The sequence below is a fragment of the Aptenodytes patagonicus genome, chromosome 5, assembly GCF_965638725.1.
Source record: "Aptenodytes patagonicus chromosome 5, bAptPat1.pri.cur, whole genome shotgun sequence".
Lineage (NCBI taxonomy): Eukaryota > Metazoa > Chordata > Aves > Sphenisciformes > Spheniscidae > Aptenodytes > Aptenodytes patagonicus.
Window position 1 is genome coordinate 17,562,534 of NC_134953.1, and position 18,320 is coordinate 17,580,853.

The 18,320-nt window shown below is 46.5% G+C and overlaps 1 protein-coding gene across 1 annotated transcript in view; it reads left to right on the plus strand.

Moving 5' to 3' along the window:
* The first annotated feature begins 609 nt into the window (after positions 1 to 609).
* The window catches only part of FBXW4 (F-box and WD repeat domain containing 4), a 65,711-nt gene continuing 48,000 nt past the window's right edge, over positions 610 to 18,320 (plus strand). Inside the window, exons 1-4 of the mRNA XM_076338891.1 lie at positions 610 to 944; positions 13,644 to 13,739; positions 16,526 to 16,711; positions 17,896 to 18,028. Coding sequence (XP_076195006.1) covers positions 679 to 944; positions 13,644 to 13,739; positions 16,526 to 16,711; positions 17,896 to 18,028 — 681 coding nt within the window. The 5' untranslated portion in view covers positions 610 to 678. The remainder of the gene's footprint in view (positions 945 to 13,643; positions 13,740 to 16,525; positions 16,712 to 17,895; positions 18,029 to 18,320) is intronic.

Genomic DNA, 18,320 nt, shown 5'->3' on the forward strand with positions numbered 1-18,320 from the left:
CTGTGGAGCCCTGGAAAGGGGAATGGACTGCACCAAAGGGTGCCTGTGAAAAGCCAGCCTTAAATCCACTGTAGCAGGGCCTGCTCTTACGTGGGGAAGACCCTTTCTTTTACGTGGCCCAGGAATTTGGGAGTGTTGAAAATTGCTGTGCAGCACCAGACGACCCCTGCTGTCACTTCGTGGGTGACAGGTGCTCCTGACCCTGCTCAAGGATAATTAATGAGCATTAATCACCTTGCTGTTCACCTTCCTTCGCAGGGGTGCTGCGCCCAGCCGGGGTTGCTCCAGGTGGTGGAGCAGATGCTCTGGTTACCTGGGATCATCGTCCCCACCATTAATTATTCACGTTATTAATGAATACGTGGATCAGGTGATGTTACTAATCTCAGCTTGGAAGAATACGGACCCGTGCGCCGGGCCGCGGGGGGGGGGGGGGCAGTTGCGCAGGGGGAGTTCCAGCGGCTCCCGTTAATGAATTAATTCGCTAACGAGGGTGGGTTCGGCGGCCCCGTGCCCCCTCCCGCGCCGGTAGCCACCTCCTCCCCCGGAGGGGGGGAGTGACAGGCAGCGGCTCCTGCCCCATGTGACTGGGGAGCGGCTGCCCCCGTCCATGGCTTGGCCTCCCCCGGGCAGCAGCAGCTCCGGCTCCCGGGGAGGAGGGGCAGGAGCTGCTGCTCCATGGGGAGGAAGGGCAGCCCCCGATCCCCCCAGGCGGAGGGGGGATCTCGGGCCGCCTCCCCCCCCTCCTCCTCCTCCCCCTCCCCGCTCTGGGCCTTACCCGAGGAGCTGCTGCTCCTCATCTGCTCCTACCTGGACGCGCAGGCCTTGGGCCGCCTGGGCCAGGTCTGCCGCCGCCTGCGCTTCCTCAGTAGCCGCGATCTCCTCTGGAGGCGCATAGCCCGTGGCTGCCTCAACTCCGGCTTCACCCAGCTCGGCACCGACCTGTAAGCGCGGCCTTCCCGGCGGAAGGGCGGGGGGGAGGCGGCCGCGGCGGCTGGGAAAGGCCGGGGATGCTGCGGCCTAGCTGGTTGCTAAGGGGCGTTCTGCGCTCCTGGCGTAGTCGCTAAGGGGGGGCTCCCTGCTGCCGTAAGGGGGCGGAGGGAAGGGGGGGGGCTATTCTCGAAGCGCGGCTGCGCCGTCTTTAGTCTGCTCCAAGAGGGGTGGTGAGGGTAGAGGAAGGGCCGCAGCGCTGGGCCCACAGTGGGGCCGCCCCTGGGAGGGGAGGGACCGTGTGTAGCGGCTCCGGGGTGGTGGGGCCTGACCCCGGCTCTGCCCGGGAAGGTTGGGGGTTTGTGGGGAGGCGCTTCTTGTTCCCGCGAGGAAGCGGGCGAATATGGCGGAGCCTTTCCGGCCCCCCTCAGCGCCAGGCCCGACGGGAGCAGCCCTCAAGTGTTGGGGCTGAGGCCCTCTCCAGATCAGTTCGGTCCCCCAAACTCCTAACAAAACACATAGGGTCGGGGGCTTCAAGCTAGGGGAGGTGGGAGCACGAGGAAACAGACAGAGCTGCCGTGTGCAGCTGGGGTGACTCCTGTGTGTCCATGCTCCTTCCCCGCTTATGAGCAGCGGCCCCTGCGTTGGTCTTGAAGACGCCTCGGAGAAGAAGCTGCAAGGGAGCAAGGCCTGGGCTGGTGCCTTGGGGAAAGGCTGGAGAGTGGGCTTATGTACGTTATTAGGCACAAGAGCCTTCGTGGCAGGGAGCCCCAAGAATACATGTTTCTTGGATTCTCCTGCTCACGGAGCAGCTTGCTGGTATAGCTGGTGATGGCTGTCGCAGAGAAAGTGACTCTTGGACTCTTCGTGGCTTCTGGGTTTTAAAGTTTAGTGGATAGGGGTTGTTTTTCTTTTTTTTTTTTTCTTTCTTTTTTTTTTCCCCCCAGTTCAACAGCACATCATACGTTAAGAATAGGTGCAAGCCTTCTTTGCTTTGCTGTGTGTGACACCAGCATCTTTCTAGATGAAGTACTTTTGGGGCTTGGGCCTTGGCAGTGGTTGGTAAGGACCCAAAGGTTGCCTTTCCTCTCTCAAATTTGCTAGCGTACGAAATGCCACTCGGAGGCAGCCATGCAATGTGGGCTTTCCTTGCTGCTTTAGGAATCCCAAGAGGAAGTTTATGTTCTTAGGATCTATGAATCATAGAATCATTAAGGTTGGAAAAGACCTCTAAGATCATCGAGTCCAACCGTCAACCCAACACCACCATGCCCACTAAACCACGTCCCTAAGCGCCTCATCTACACGTCTTTTAAATACCTCCAGGGATGGTGACTCAACCACTTCCCTGGGCAGCCTGTTCCAATGTTTAACCACTCTTTCAGTAAAGAAATTTTTCCTCGTGTCCAATCTAAACCTCCCCTGGCACAACTTGAGGCCATTTCCTCTCATCCTATTGCTAGTTACTTGGGAGAAGAGACCGACAGCCACCTCGCTACAACCTCCTTTCAGGTAGTTGTAGAGAGCGATGAGGTCTCCCCTGAGCGTCCTCTTCTCCGGGCTAAACAACCCCAGTTCCCTCAGCCGCTCCTCATAAGACTTGTTCTCCAGAATAGAATCATAGAATAGTTTGGGTTGGAAGGGCCCTTTAAAGGGTCCAACCCCCCTGCAATGAGCAGGGACATCTTCAACTAAATCAGGTTGCTCAGAGCCCCGTCCAGCCTGACCTTGAATGTTTCCAGGGATGGGGCATCTACTGCCTCTCTGGGCAACCTGTGCCAGTGTTTCACCACCCTCAGCGTAAAAAATTTCTTCCTTATATCTAGTCTAAATCTACCCCCCTTTAGTTTAAAGCCATTCCCCCTTGTCCTGTCGCAACAGGCCCTGCTAAGAAGTTTGCCGCCATCTTTTTTATAAGCCCCCTTTAAGTACTGATTGGCTGCAATAAGGTCTCCCCGAAGCCTTCTCTTCTCTAGGCTGAACAACCCCAACTCTCTCAGCCTTTCTTCACAGGAGAGGTGTTCCATCCCCCTGATCATTTTCCTGGCCCTCTTCTGGACCCGCTCCAACAGGTCCATGTCCTTCCTGTGCTGAGGGCTCCAGAGCTGGACGCAGTACTCCAGGTGGGGTCTCACCAGAGCAGAGTAGAGGGGCAGAATCACCTCCCTCGACCAGCTGGCCACGCTTCTTTGGATGCAGCCCAGGATACGGTTGGCCTTCTGGGCTGCGAGCGCACATTGCTGGCTCGTGTCCAGCTTTTCATCCACCAGTACCCCCAAGTCCTTCTCGGCAGGGCTGCTCTCAATCCCTTCATCCCCCAGCCTGCATTGATACCAGGGGTTGCCCCGACCCAGGTGCAGGACCTTGCACTTGGCCTTGTTGAACCTCATGAGGTTCACACGGGCCCACTTCTCCAGCTTGTCCAGGTCCCTCTGGATGGCATCCCGTCCCTCTGGTGTGTCGACCGCACCACTCAGCTTGGTGTCATCTGCAAACTTGCTGAGGGAGCACTTGATCCCACTGTCTATGCCACTGATGAAGATATTAAACAGTACTGGTCCCAGTATGGACCCCTGAGGAACGCCACTTATCACCGATCTCCACCTGGACATTGAGCCGTTGACCACTACCCTCTGGATGTGACCATCCAACCAATTCCTCATCCACCGAACAGTCCACCCATCAAATCCATACCTCTCCAATTTAGAGAGAAGGATGTCGTGGGGGACCATGTCAAAGGCCTTACAGAGGTCCAGATAGACGACATCTGTAGCCCTTCCCTTGTCCCCTGATGTAGTCACCCCACCATAGAAGGCCACGAGGTTAGTCAGGCAGGACTTGCCCTTGGTGAAGCCATGCTGGCTGTCTCGAATCACCTCCCTGTCCTCCGTGTGCCTTAGCATAGTTTCCAGGAGGATCTGTTCCATGATCTTCCCAGGCACAGATGTGAGACTGACTGGCCTGTAGTTCCCTGGATCTTCCTTTTTTCCCTTTTTAAAAATGGGGGTTATGTTTCCCCTATTCCAATCAGTGGGAACTTCACCGGACTGCCACGACTTCTCAAATATGATGGATAGTGGCTTGGCAATCCCTTCCTATGGTTTCACTTTAGCTGCCAGCCCAGGATCTTGTTTGTCATCCAGTGACTCAGTATTGTTTCTGTAAACACTGTGTTGACGTGAATTAAAAGAAGGGATGTCAGGTTTGAGGCCTATTTTGCTGTCTCATATTGCTACCTCATCAATAGCACAGACTTTAAAGAAACAATTATGGCTCCTGCTGTCAGGAGCAGAACTTCGGCGGTGCTGAAAATCCTTGTGTTGGGTTTTCAGGCCAGCACTTCAACCCATTCAGTCTTCACAGCGTGAAAGTTAAGCACAGTTCCCTTGGAAGTCAGCAGGAATAAGTGCTGCAGAATGGCTGTGTGTTGGGCTCTGTCTACTGTGATATACGATTTTGTCTCCTGAGGAAATGAAGTTCTGTATTTTTCATTAAGAATAAGGTGATACTATGCTCCTTCAGTTGCGGGAGGGATCAGGTGTACAGCAGAGCAGGTGCAGCGTATGGAAGGACCACCACTTCCCCCTGCAGAGGAATGAAGGTCTATAAACAGCTACAGAAGAGGTTTGCTAGGTCAGAGGGTTTAAGTGAAGGGAAGGCTGCTTGAGTATCATAAGCTCCCAGGGATTTCAGTGCTGTTAGGTTTGCTATGAACAGGGTTTTTTTAGTAATTCTAGGATGTGCTTTTTGTGCTGAGTCCTATTTTCAGGTTTTCTTTAAACAACTCTAGTACTGAGTGCTGCTTTTAGTATTGGTCAGCACTGCCCTGGTCCTAGGGAGTTCAATCATGGGTAACACATCAAGTGATGTTACAAGCTAGTTATGCAGGAACCTTGAGATATATCTGGAGGATGAATCCTTTAATTACTTTTAACTTCATGGAAGGCTCAGACAATCTTCAGTTCTTTGAAATAGTGTGTCAGATCTTCTGGAGAATACCTGAAAGCCAAGCATTTGTTTTCCCTGTGTGGAGATCCAGCATCTGGGGGCAGTTGCAGGAGTTTTGCTCCAGCAGGGTAGACAGTTCTGGCAACAGATAAAAGACAAGGGCATATCGCAGTACTGGGGGGTCTGGGTATCTGTACATCTCCAGAAGAACCAGCGTGAGTGTGTGTGTTGAGTTGTGGTACAGTTGTAAAATTTGTACTTAGCTGGAGAAGAGTTTAATAGCTTGAGGGTTTTAAATAGCCATGTCTCTTCCATGCCACTTGCTCCTCATGCATGTCTCCAAGATCAAGAGCAATGTCCAAGATTGCTGCTCTTGCAATTTGCAGAGAGATGTTATATTTTATTTGACTAACCGATACAAGTTGGGGAAGGGGGTTGAAGTAAGCTTCTGGGCACAGAATCTTTCTTCCTGATAGTAACTCTAAGTAGGAACCTGGTCGGTTGCTCATTGAAGGTTAAATTTGAGCTGAGTAGGTATTTAAGCTAAAATATCACTGGGTAAATAGAATGGTGATGAAGATGATTGATAGCTGGACCTTCTTGATAACTGTGCTGTCTTAGTGATACAGAGTAAATCCTGAGTTTGTAAGCTTGGTTTTGACTCGCTTAAGAGCTGAAGCTTCTGTTGCCCATTCTGGATAACGTTGCATGAGATGAACACTGGTTTTTGCTTTTAAGAGGTTTTTGTGCAATACTGTCCGCAATTGAGAAAGCAAAGGCTGGAACCATTTATGGTAAATGTACTTAATGAAATAACGTGCATGGTTCTAACATTAGATCTTAAACTGATGGTCCCTGGGAGGCTGGCATAAGTTAAAAACTAGTCTAGGGAGTATTTACTGTTTAAAACAAAAAGACATCTCGGAATAGTTTGATAATTTCTGCTGTTAAATGGCTTTTGATAAGCCATCTGTTAATGCTTTGTAAATAGAGATAAATGTGAGCCCAGAGTGTAAGATAGCTGTGAAACTTATCCCCCTACCCCCACTTCCCCATTTTTTAAAAGGGTGATTAACTTGAAAATGACACCATTTCTTTAAAATGTTGTTTCTGTTAGGTATATCTTCAGATAATTGTAACAAGAAGATCAGAGGGAACAGGCTTTAGCTTGTATGTGAAACAACTGTTTGTGCAGTCAGCTTGCTTATAAAACTTCTTTATGCCGAAATAGGGAAAAGAGAAAATTTATAAGAAACTGGATGCAAAACCCTAGCAGTTAGCAGCATGGAAAACAGAAATTGTAGTATATCTGAAACGATTTGATTCAATTTTTAAGATTATGTATTTCTCATCCTGACTACCTACCTTTAAAAATTGCCAGCTATGGTTATCTCAGCACACATACTTAGGCTTAAAAAAATGTTAAATTGATTTGCTAATGTTGTCAAAGGAAGATGTGGACTTAATCCCAGATACTAGCTGTTATGCTGAAAGGCATATTCACAACATGGGCGATCTCAGATTTGCCCTTTCTGGTAGATTCAGCTAATTGGGAGCTGCGGATGTAAGTGAAGTTAGGTATTTAAGATACTGATTCAATTGTGCACTTGCAGAAGAAGAAAGACATTTGCTTTGAGCAATGTTTCTGTACACTTCATTCTTTGGGGGGGGGGGTAGGGGGAGGAAGGGCGGAATCACTAGGTTCGAATCAGTGTGAGTTACTGTATATTACGGACAGCAGGGCCTGACTTGGAAGGGTTCTTAAAACACGTTCTTAGTGTGAAAAATGTGCTGTTTCTTCTTTGAGTCAGCAGTAAGCAAATGCTTAATAGAATATTGTGTCAGTATTATGGAAGTATAGAGTGGTTTTAGATGGATGTGATTCTTGGCACCTGTCCTACAAGTCTTTCTATGTCAGGCTGCCACTTGTTCTCTATACTCATGTTAATTTTATGTATAGACCTGTACTGCAACAAGACCTTGTCATGGGGATGGTAAAAAGATAGTCCCTATGCTGAAGATTTTTGCTTCACTCAGTCATAGGAGCAGCTGAAGCAAGAGTCGAGCCCTGTCTTCGTGACGTAAGGTGAATGGAGCATTTTTGTTCCAAAAATGCATGGCAGCATATCACAGAAAAGTTAAGGCTTAAGAATGCTTTCTGTAGCTAAACTGTAGCTGAGCAGTAGCACAAAGCCTTTGGGGTTTTTGGTAAGTATAGTGATATTACAGTTGTGTCTGGTAGCCTGTGTCTGTTTTGCCAGCTGTTGTAGAGGCCCAGCAAGAGCAGTCTCTGCCCTGACGAGCTTGCTGCCTAAATAGCCAGGGTAAACAAGGGCTGGGAGGGGAAGTGGAGGTGGAGAGATGTCAACCAAGCTGCCCTCTGTGCAGCAGGTCAGTGTCAGAGCCAGGAATAGCAGAGGGTGCTTTAAACTTTCATCCAGTGCCTGCCTGCTGGACCACCTTGGACTGGAGAAATCGGAGAGGCAAAGAGCTCATTGCAAGGTGGTTCTTTATTTAAAGCATGGAAGAAAGGAATAAAGTTGCAGCTGGGCTAAACTTATTTCCTCTTTGTTACAAAGGAATTTTAGAGGGCAAGTTAAAAGTTGCAACCTAAATAGCTTGACAATGTGCTCTTTGTAATATATTAATAGCTGTTGTCAAAATACAGAAATGTTCCACTGCATGTTTTCTCTCTCCCTGTCTCCTGTTCTGCCTTGCCCACTAGGATCATGGTATATTCTCCAGTTCAGAGAAACAGATTCATTAATGGATGAATTTATCATCTTTGAGTATTTAAGAGCTTGTATAAGCATTTCTGTGAGTTAATAAAAGCTGTGTTTTCTCCAGATCTTGGAAAAATATATACACCTGCAGGAGCAGGAAATGGCCAATCTATGCAAGTCAAATCCAAATGCAAACTGCAGCAATCATAGGAGACCTCTGCCTTCAGTACTGGAGGGGGAGGGAGTGTGAATGCCTGTAAAGCTGCTTCAGTTTACTTAATCTTTTAAAACTTATTTTACCGAAGTTTCATTACTTTAAGTCAGAAATGAAGTAGGCAATGATGATGCAGAGGGGAATACTCTGGGGAGGATATTGTAATAACAGCAAAAGCCTGGAAGAGGGCACACAGCTATTGCTTTGTGCTGGAGAAGTCAGTGGTTTTTAGAAACTCCTGTTAGATTCGTTCTTATTCTGTCTTAAACTGTTAGTTCTGGGCAGGACAGATCAGCCAGGACAGCTCCACAATATTGAAACTGCTTCTTGTTCTGGGAATGTGAAATTGTAAGAGTTCTTTCAGGCCTGCCTACCCTTCCCTTAAAATCTTCACGAGGTCAAAGTGGAAGAAGAATTTCATCTAGTTCAGGGCTTAAAAAATGTGTGCTGTGCTTGTTGCTATTATCCCTGTAACCTGCACAAGTGAACTAGCTATGGGTTATTTCACTCTATCCAAATACTACCCTGACAGTCTACTCTTTCAAATCAGAATATACGTGACATATTGAGCAACTGCAGGTTTCCTCAGGTCTTCCCAGGACTATGCATTTTTTGAAGCAGCCCAGACTTCATCTCCAAAAAGCCTACATAAGTCCCTGAGAGAGGCCAAACCCTGCCTGGAGTTTCTAGCCATGATCCCATTGCAATCACTTGTGAGGGATAGGGCATCTGATGGCAGAATGGTCTGGCTCAGTCTTGGTGATGATGTTTTTTGGGAAGCCTATGTGAAGGTGTGTGTCTTTGCTGCGTATACAGAAATTTGCCTGCAGCTCTGGCTCTTACGAGAGTCTCTGGCTTCTTCATGCAGGTGAATTGTTCACGAGAGCTGTGAGGTGGAGCGTTAAACCTGCACAGCCTGGTAGCGTCTAACTGAGATAGCGTAGACACACAAAAGGAGGCAAGGAACAGTGAGAGAACAGTCTGCAGAGCTCTCTTCCATCTCAGAGTTATTTGAACCCATGTCAAATAGGAAGGGGGGGAGCGTAGAAGACAGACTGAACATGGCGGTAAGCTAAATAAGGGTCATGTGCTAAAGGAATTCAGGTGGAATTTTTGTCCTGGAAGAGACGTTTTTGAAAGTCGGCCGACTTATTGAGGACAGCAACAGGAGCTCCTGACATAAATAGCTATTCCCTCTCGGCTGTCTGTTGGTGGCCCATGACTTGCAACTGCACTGGGACCCTGCCACTCAACAGGTGTGTCCCGATTACACAAATAAGTGCAGTTGGTCTCTGTGTTAGCCATCCCTGCCACAGGGCCAAGGTTGAAAGTGGGGCTTAGCCACTGTGACCTATTTGTTCCTCTGTATGACCCTTCCAGTCAGGCCTGAGGCAGGCTGGTGACAGCTTTTATGCAGACAGCAGATTTTGTCCACAGAAGAGATTCGGTCTCAGCAGGTCTCTGCAGACTTGTGTTTCCAGATGAGCTCTTCAGCACTTACAACGTAGCAAAATGTGAAGGACTTTGGTGGGTTAGAATGCCCCATGCAGCTGGGAAAATACACCATATGACATGTTGGTGTTATCTTCTGTAACATGGTATATGTTGTTGCAGGCACCATTGTTTTGGCACATGCTGAAATTGTAGAGGGCCAGTAGAAATCTCCCAGGGATGCAGTAAAGCACAGAAGCTCTTACTGTTGCAGAAATACCATTTCTGGTGGCAAAGGACTTTGGCTGGGGAGGAGATCATTGAAGGCAAAAACTGTTGGAGGTGAAGCTTTAGGAGGAGATGTGCTTAGTCTCTGGCTGAGCAATTCTTTTGTTGCTTTCTTTTGGGGCCCAGGCCAGCAACTGCCATGGTGGCTGAAGTCACCTGGGTTAGTGGTGCTGCGGGGGGATAGTCCCAGTCTCTCACTTCAGCAGCTGGGGAGTGGGCTCCAGAAGGAATATTACATTTCTTTTGGTAACTCTGCCAAGAAAGAGAGGAAATCCATAATTTGAGCAAAATACTTTAAATTTTTTGTAGGGTGGGATGCGGTGGGAAGGGGGAAATGAAAAATGGGTTGCTTGGGATGGCTTTTATCCTGGAACTCTCTCTCAGGCTGTAAGAAATTTTCGGCTTCTGTTTCTTAGTGTAACAAAGTCTTTGTAAAGGGAGCTTCCATCAGGATTGCGTACAATTGGAAACATGCGTTAGTTCAGGTCATGTATTGCACCATATGCTTTGGGATCCTGATAGAGTGCTTTTTGGATTAATTAGCTAATAACAAAGATAGCCTTGCATGTTCCGGATCATGTAACTTTATCAGCTGTTGACAATTGTGACACCCTAGCAGAGGTGGTAAAATGATGGACTCTGATGGGCTTTAAGAACATTTTGCTTGAATTTCATAGAGTTTTCACATTCAGTGTTCACTGGTTCCTTCATCCTCTGTTTCCTGTCATCGTTCTAGGATGTTGGGCTGTACTTCAGTTGCTTTCTGATGCAGGGCTATGTAGGTCTTGGTAAGAATAGCAGTCCTTCCTCAGTGAGTCAGCCTTCAGCAGTCTTGAAGTTCACTGTTGGGTGGCTTCTCTGAGAACATGAATGCCAAGATCTTGATTTCACAGAGCAATTAAGCATGTACTGAATTTTAAGCACGTGGCTTAGTATTTTGCTGGATTGCATACTAAGAAAGGTCAAGGTATTCATTGGCTGGTAGATAGTGGTCCCTCCACAGCATTTTACGTAGCATTTGTCTTCATAAGGTGGTTTAGTCTCCTGAATCTTTGGGTGTTCAATCCAGTTGCCGAAGTGAGAGGTACTTGGTTAAGTCAACCACTCAGTGTAGATGTGTGATGTCTGTTGATTGTCTCAGGTCATCATGGAACAATTCTTAAAGATTTGCATGTATAGAAAGTGTGTTGATCATGATTGAAGCAAAATAGTCTTTGTAGGGGAGAAAAGGATCTTTTTTATCAAATGATTAAGTTTATACGGTGATGCCCTTTTTAACTTTCTAAGACTTGAGAACTGTTCTTGTGCATTGCAGTGATGCTCATCACCTTTTTTGATGTATTCTGGGAGTTGCTCTGGGGGGTGCTGTTGACGAAGCAGATCAAATTATATCTCAGCACTTGATTCCATCACTGGGCTTGATTTAACTTCTCTTCTGGTATAGGGGATCAAATCTCTCTGACCAACACTTGAAAAATCATTGAAGTTCAGTCTCTGCTGCCCTGGTATTGGCAAAGGGGAGGGATGTATCGGTCCAATTTCTACATCCCCTTTCTCATGGCCTCCATATGTTCTGTCCCCTTTCTTGCCTCTCTTTTGAATAAATAAAATGTCTGGGAAATAAAAGGTGGATGCTTCTAAGACATGTTGAAATTAGCTGGATCCAGAATTGCTATATGGAGGAGGCAGGCTGGATGAATAATATACCTATTAACAGTAAAATAAGCAAAAAGACAAACAAAACCCCCAAAACCCCACCAGACCTCCTCCATATAGTCCTCCCCACCCAACCCTCGCTCCTTCCAGACAGGAACTGTTGATTTGTGTGAAAGAACGAGGTGTCTGTTACAGGAGTAACTGCAGTAGTGAACTGGTTCTCTGGGCCAAGCCAATGTGTGACTCTCTTCTGAAATTCCTCTTTGAGCAGCAGGAGGATCAAGGCCTGCCCCCCCCAACTAGAAAAGTGACCAGCAGTGTAAGATGGAGGCTGCTTTTTTGACCTTGGATTCACCTTTTTCGGAGCCTTGGAAATAACATCTAGTCTTAGTAGGGTTTGTGCATTGAGCTCAGGATGTCTGGTTGGGCCAGTACGCGTTGGGAGGGGGTTGTGGCGTGACTGTGTTTTCCATCACTGTGCAAGCTGGTGACTTAAAATCTGTATGTGGGGAGAACTTAACTGAGGGTTGAGTGTAGGGAGGAGAAGTGTTCTGGAGTAATGAATGGAACTGGATGTAGGCGGAGAGCCTGAACTCTGTCTGGGAGAGTAATAAACAATGAGGAGGCTGCTGGACCTGACCTGACTTTTCAGTGCTGTGTATTCCTCATCTCAGATGCTATCTGGCCCCATGAGCTCCTGCAAGTGCTCTCTTTAAAAAAGGAACTCCTCTTCTTGCAGCCTAGGCTAACTCTATAGTTTTATTACTTTATTTTTTTGGAAGGGCTAGGAGAAATAAAGAGCTCGTAGCTTCCTAAATTCAGTTTTATTTGGTGTGGCTCTACTGATCATAAACTTATAGTTGCAGAGCTTTCTAGGGGGCAAAAAGCTTTTCTGTGTGTGGTTTCTGTTTTTGTTTAAAATGGATCACATGCCCAGGAATGCAGTCAAATTATAATGGTGACTAAGTGCCGGAAAGCATAGGAAAGGGGAGTGAAGGGTGAGCAGAAAAAAAGGAGCCTGAGGCTATGGAAGGAAGGCTGGGAAAATGAGAATCTGGCCAGGCCCCAGGGCCAGGTTAGAGATTCCTACACCCATTAACAACCACAGGAGATGTTTATTTACAGGGAGCTAATCTTTGTTTTAAAAATGACAGAGTACCCAGAAATCCCACTTTTGGGAAGTGGATTGGGGGCACAGTAGGGATGGGAGGAGGGAACTGGTTCTGATCAGACATCAGTCCCCATCTCTCAGGGATCTTCCCTTCATCCTATGCATCTGGGAACATTGGCTGTTGAGAAATGCATGAAAGTGGGATGAACTTTTGTAATCTAGTAAGTGGTTCACAACCCCTAGTTACAAAGGATAACTTCAAGAGTTTCTTCTTGTTTGTACTTTTCTGATCTTTTCTACCTAAGCAGCTCCACCAAGGATATTGAATAATTAAGTTTATGATATGAGAAAGATGGGAGGTAAAGCTGCCTTTTTTCCTCCCTCTTTAATCAACCCTGGATCATGAAAACAAAACAGATGTTGAACAGCTGCTTGAACTGGGTATGTTCATGTAGACTCTAAAGAGACCTTGGTCCCAGGTCTCTGTGGTACCTACCTTTTGTCACCTCTTGAGCTGTGTTGATCTTGACTTGTCTCAGCTCGTCCCAATAACTTTGATTTGTATCCCAGCAACTGCTTATGAACTACAGTCTCTCTTTTAGTAACTTTGTTTGACTGTAAGTAGAGAATTTTCCAGCAATGTGGTGGAATTCTCTATCCTTTGGTGAGCTGCTGCAGAAGATGGGCCGTCTTGGGGTGTGTGTGCATTGGGTGGTTATACAGATGAATGAATTTTATTTTTAGTTTGAACATATCTTGACTTCTAATTATTCTATGGTATTCTAATTATTGTATGGTTATACGATTATCAGGCAGATGAGGGTCTGGAGCAATTTCTTTACTAGTCTTCTGGCTAGACACACTCTTCTGGCTTCCAGTTTCAGTATTCTCCTGACTAGTGTTTCCTCCATCCGTTCTTGTATGGTGGTGTCCTTATCTTAACTGGCTTTCTTTAGTCTCTATTAGAAGAGTGATGTCCTGTTTCTCTGGTTGTTCTGGTAGTTTCTTTCTGTGTCATCTTGTTTTGATTACATTTTGTCTGAACTTGTGTTGCATTCAGTATACTAGATCAGGTCTTGATCAGTTTTAAGGCTTGTACACTAGTGATCATCAGGGATGGCTTTCTTTGCTGATAAGCACCCACTCTGCTCGGTGTTCCTTTCTTGTTAACGCTCATGAGTATGCTTGCTCTAGTGTGGCTCAGGCACCATCAATGTTTGTTTGCCAGTTCATCATTTGTGGAACCAGAGTGAGAGCATACCTGTGACCAGCTTGAGTGTATTTGTTGTCCGTATAGCATCAGTCCTGGTTGCTAATCTCATCTCTCTTCCTTTGTCTGCAGAGCGGCTGGCATTCCAGTGAAGGAAAGGGTGAAAGTCTCTCAGAACTGGAGGCACGGACGCTGCCGGAGGGAGACGGTCCTGAAATGGAAATGCAAGCAAGTGGCTCCTTTCTCTTTGTTCTGTGTCAGCTGCTGTGGGACCTTGGGTTTGCATCTGTGCCCTGAAATGAGATGTTTCCTGCTCCTTGTGATCCATGGGGGTCTTACAAGTGATGTTGCTGGCCTGTTTTGGATGTTGCTGGCTAGCTGGATGTGGGGTAACTGGAGTTGCTGTCTTGCCCTAGAGATTCACTCTGAGAGTTGAGAACTCCTCTCTTAGTAAGAGCTTGAATTTGGCATTGTTCTGATCTGTGCAGTTCTAGTTGGATTTAGCAATCTTTACTACAGACTTCAAACTGTTATGTTCCTACCTATTGCTGTATACCGTGAGCAATTTTCTGTCCTGCTCTCACGATGAGCATACCTTGATCCCAGATGTGGACTTATGTGTCCCCTCAAAATGTTTGGTTTGTCTCCCATGCTTTATCCTGGGCCCTGATTTGGATGTACAAATCTAAAATGCTAATTGCCACTTTTCTGCCTTATGCTTCTTCATTCTCCTACCTTATGCTTCCCTCCTTCACTAAAAAAAAAAAATGCATATTTGACATTAATGAGAGATTGTTGTTAAATTCTTGCTTGCAAAGGTGTACTCAGCTTTCAAAGCAAAGCATAAGATAGGTCTCTTGTCTGAACAGCACATCTAAATTTTCAGGCTTCACATCATCAGATAGAAGGAGAAATGAGAAAGACTATGGTTTGTTAGATGCTGAAGAAAAGGGACATGCTACCGAGCTTTCATGCCTTTTTGTGCTGTGTAGATTGAAGCCATGGCTAATGTGCCACTGCTTGTCTAAAGTCCTGGGAACAGCTGTAATGAGCAGAGTGGTTTTTGGTGCAGGTTGCATACCTGCCTTTGAAGTGCTTGCGACCATCTGTGAAGACAGGCTCTGTGGATGTTAGAGATCATTACTAAACCAGCTTCCCAAGTGAAAAGGCAAGGACTGATTTAATGAGGCCACCATACAAACTGCATCCTCTAATTTTCATTTATCCTGCTTCAAATTTGTTACTTCTCCTTATGAAAAAGCCATAGAAAAAGGTAAAAAGCTAAACTGCAGCAGGAGGAGAGCCACAGAAACTGGCTGTAGTTTAGGTAAGCTGGATATTCACTTGCTTTTAGAGGACTGCGTAGGAGTGGAGGAACGAAGGGAAAATCAAAGTCCGCCTAAAACCAAAGCTGCTAGTCCAAAGATGCCTCTTATTTTTTCCATGCATATGATCAAGTCCCAAATGAACATCATAACCTGTGCTCAACTGCTTTGTCCATGTGACTAAAAGCCTGTTACTGGAGATGAATGCAGGCAAGCAGGAAGCTTCTATCTAATAAGCAATCTTGTCCTCTTGCTTGTTTCTAGTCTCTCATTGTGATGTTATGAGGTGCGGCTGTGCATAATGGCTCTGCTGACACAGAAAATCATGAACTCTGAGGAGGAATGATCTGCAAAAAAGAGGGGGACAGGTTTTTATGAGAAGCCCCCCTGCTTTCAAAACAGTTTGTTCCTGAATAGTTTGAAAACTGAAAGGCTGCTCTATGGAAAGGCTCTGGTTTTGCTCAATGTTTGCATGGGTGTTGGTGCACTCGGAAATGACTGCAGAGTGGAGACAATTTCACGCACCCATGCCCCATAGGATGCAAGCCCCATGTCTCTCTGTATCTGGCCTTGCCATATCCAGAAGGCCTATTTGCTGATTCTCTGGTGGCTACACAAAAGCAAGATCTTAAGCAAAGAGTGCACTGCCTAAGTGTGCATTATGGCCTGTTCTGTTTTCTGTATGTTGGTTTTGTTTCAAGTACAAATAAAATTCTTGTGATGACAGACTTGATTCAGACATTGCTTGAGTGTCATCTTCTCTTCTTGGTCTCCCAGGAAGTGAAGCATATTTTCCACTTCAATCTTCAAAATACTTTGGAACAGCTCCTTTAGCAGTCCACTGTTCTTGGCCTGGAACATGTCTGTAGGAAGCTGCCACTGTCCCATAGATAGCAAGGGACAGATAGGGTGTATGGGCTCTTCTGAAAGGTGGGCAACAGAAGTCAAGAGAGGTTGCTCTGCAATTGCTTTTGGCTCAGCAGTGGAAGAGGTGCGAATGTAGAAAAATACCTGCTCTACATGATGAGCACAAAGTTCTTAGATAGCCTCAGGCTTACCCTGCTGCTTTATGTATTAGCATACAGAGAATGCAGGAGGTGGAGGACTTTGTCTGTAGGAAGACCTGTGTTATTTGATGTGACCTGCTCCCCTGCTCAGACACGTGTGAAACAGTGGCAGCTTTGTGGTCTCTGCTGGGCATCAGCAAATAATGTGCGGGATCAAGAGTGACTGTTTGCACTAAGAGCCTCATATTGAAGGCTCTGCTAGAAATGCTTGGCACAGCTCACACTAGCCTGATTAGTCTAGTTTCTTAAAAAGTACAGGGCTCATGAATAGGGGTCAGGGAGCCTTAAGTATTGCCTATCTAAACTCACTAGACTCTTGGCCATCTTCTCTTTCAGAGATTCCATGCTTCCTTTTCCTCAGCTCTTGGTTAGAAAAATGCCAGCAATGTGATCTGCTTTGTATGTTGCTGGAGAAGCTTCACTTCTTAGCTGTGCTACTATATTAAGCCCTGCTTTTGCATGTGACCAGCAGCTCCAACTTCACAGTTTTCTTGAGTGGGCATTTGCTTTTGTTGATATGTTTACATATGCAGGTTTTTTTTTTCCATTTTGTGTGTGAGGTTTTTTGTTTTGTTTTCTTCTCCCCACCCCTGCACCCTCCCAATCTGCTCTCTGTTTGCAGTTTGATGCCCTGGATGGAGCTGGATGGCGAGTATCTCTACCTGTCTCAAGCGGAGAACATCCAGGCCTACCGGCTCTGTCCAGATGGTACAGGTTTGCAGCGTCACCCTCAAGCTATTTTCTCTGGCCACCAGGAGGACGTATGTCGCTTTGTTCTTGTCAACTCCCACATCGTCAGTGGAGGGGGGTAAGTTGGGTGAATGAAGGAGCCCAAGGAGTGTGGCAGTGAAGTTGGAAAGGTTTTGTGTAACTAACTCCAGCCCGGAGCAGGGGGGTCAATCTTGGTACACAGTGTCCTCATGCTTGGCTGTGTTCAATTGCTGCTGCTTCCTCTCTTATGATTTGGTTCTGTCCTGAAAAATCTTCTACTACAGCAGTGGAAGAGCTGAGTCTCATGCTGTTGGCCTTATAAAATGTCCTTTTCTCTTTTGAATTTGTGTAGATGTCCACAGGATTGTTTAGTCAGGATTGACTGATCAGACAATCCTGACTGATGTGCAATTTTCATTTCTTTCCCTGTTAGAGTGAGAGTAGCTAGACTGTGTTCTGATATTCAGAACCGCTGGTTAACTGCGACAGCAGTGGTGCATAAAGCTTTCTAGAGACAAGTATATGTTTGTTAGACCTACTGATATAATTGCAGAGAGGAGGAAAACTGCCAAGCATTCCAGCACACGCACACTTCTCCAATTAATTTTGCATTTGACTGGCCTTTTTCAATTACAGCAAATGACAGAACTGTTATTTATAAAGTTTTAGCTATTAATATACACAGCACTTAAGCACAAAATTGGGAGATGCAAGCATGGCTGTCTGCCCTGGATATCTTGAGACTCTCCCCTGTGAACTGTAGCCCAAAATTCAGGTGAAAATGAAGGCATGCATTTAAAATTCCAGTAACTGTGTTGGTTGAAAAAAGTCTAAATGTCTTTGTAGTTAATTCAAAGCACAATACCCTGCACGGCTGCTCGGAAATGAATGAAAAGCTGAGGCTTGGACATGCGTGAGAGTGACCTCTCACTTGTTCCCTTACACCAGCCTTTCAGCATCCAGCCAGGATTCTGGCAAGCTCAAAGCAGTAGGAGGAGGAATGGCTGCTCTGCTAGTTTCTGCAGCTTAACACAAAGTGGAGGGTAGAAAGACAGCCAGGAAAATTTTCATGTGTGGCAGATCAGGCTTTGACTGGCCAGATGTGGGATTGCAAGAGAACAGGTGATGTGTGAGGAGTGGAGGGTTAATAATGCATGAATTTCAGCTCCCATGGGAGATCAGTCCTGGTCTTCTTGTGGCGCTCCTAAGCACTAATGGAAGGTGCATGGGCAAGGGAGATCCAGCTGATACAGAGTCCTTGCCTGGGGATTTGTTTTTCAGAGATGGAAATATTGTCCTTCACAAGATCCATGGCTCCTACAGCGTCAAGTTCTCTGCGCACGAACAGGAGGTGAACTGTGTGGACTTCCAAGGTGGCCTCATTGTCAGCGGCTCCCGGGACAGAACAGCGAAGGTGAGCAGTGATGTTCCAGCAGGTGCTGCTGCAGAGGTGACCTCAGAGGTCTTGTGCCATGAATGTTTGTCAGCAGAACAGTTGTGAGCCCTGTCTTGTATGTCTGCAGGAGGAGCGCCAGGTATCTTGGCGTAGGCTCATGTCTCTGAAAAGACACCTGCTGTGCCAAGCTTTTAAGAAAGAGATTTGGCAGTACTTTATGACATCAGCTGCTGGTTTAAACTAGGAAGTGCAGAAGGCAGCAGCTGACATTTTGCTTCTTTCACTGTACATCTGTCTAACACTGTAGCAG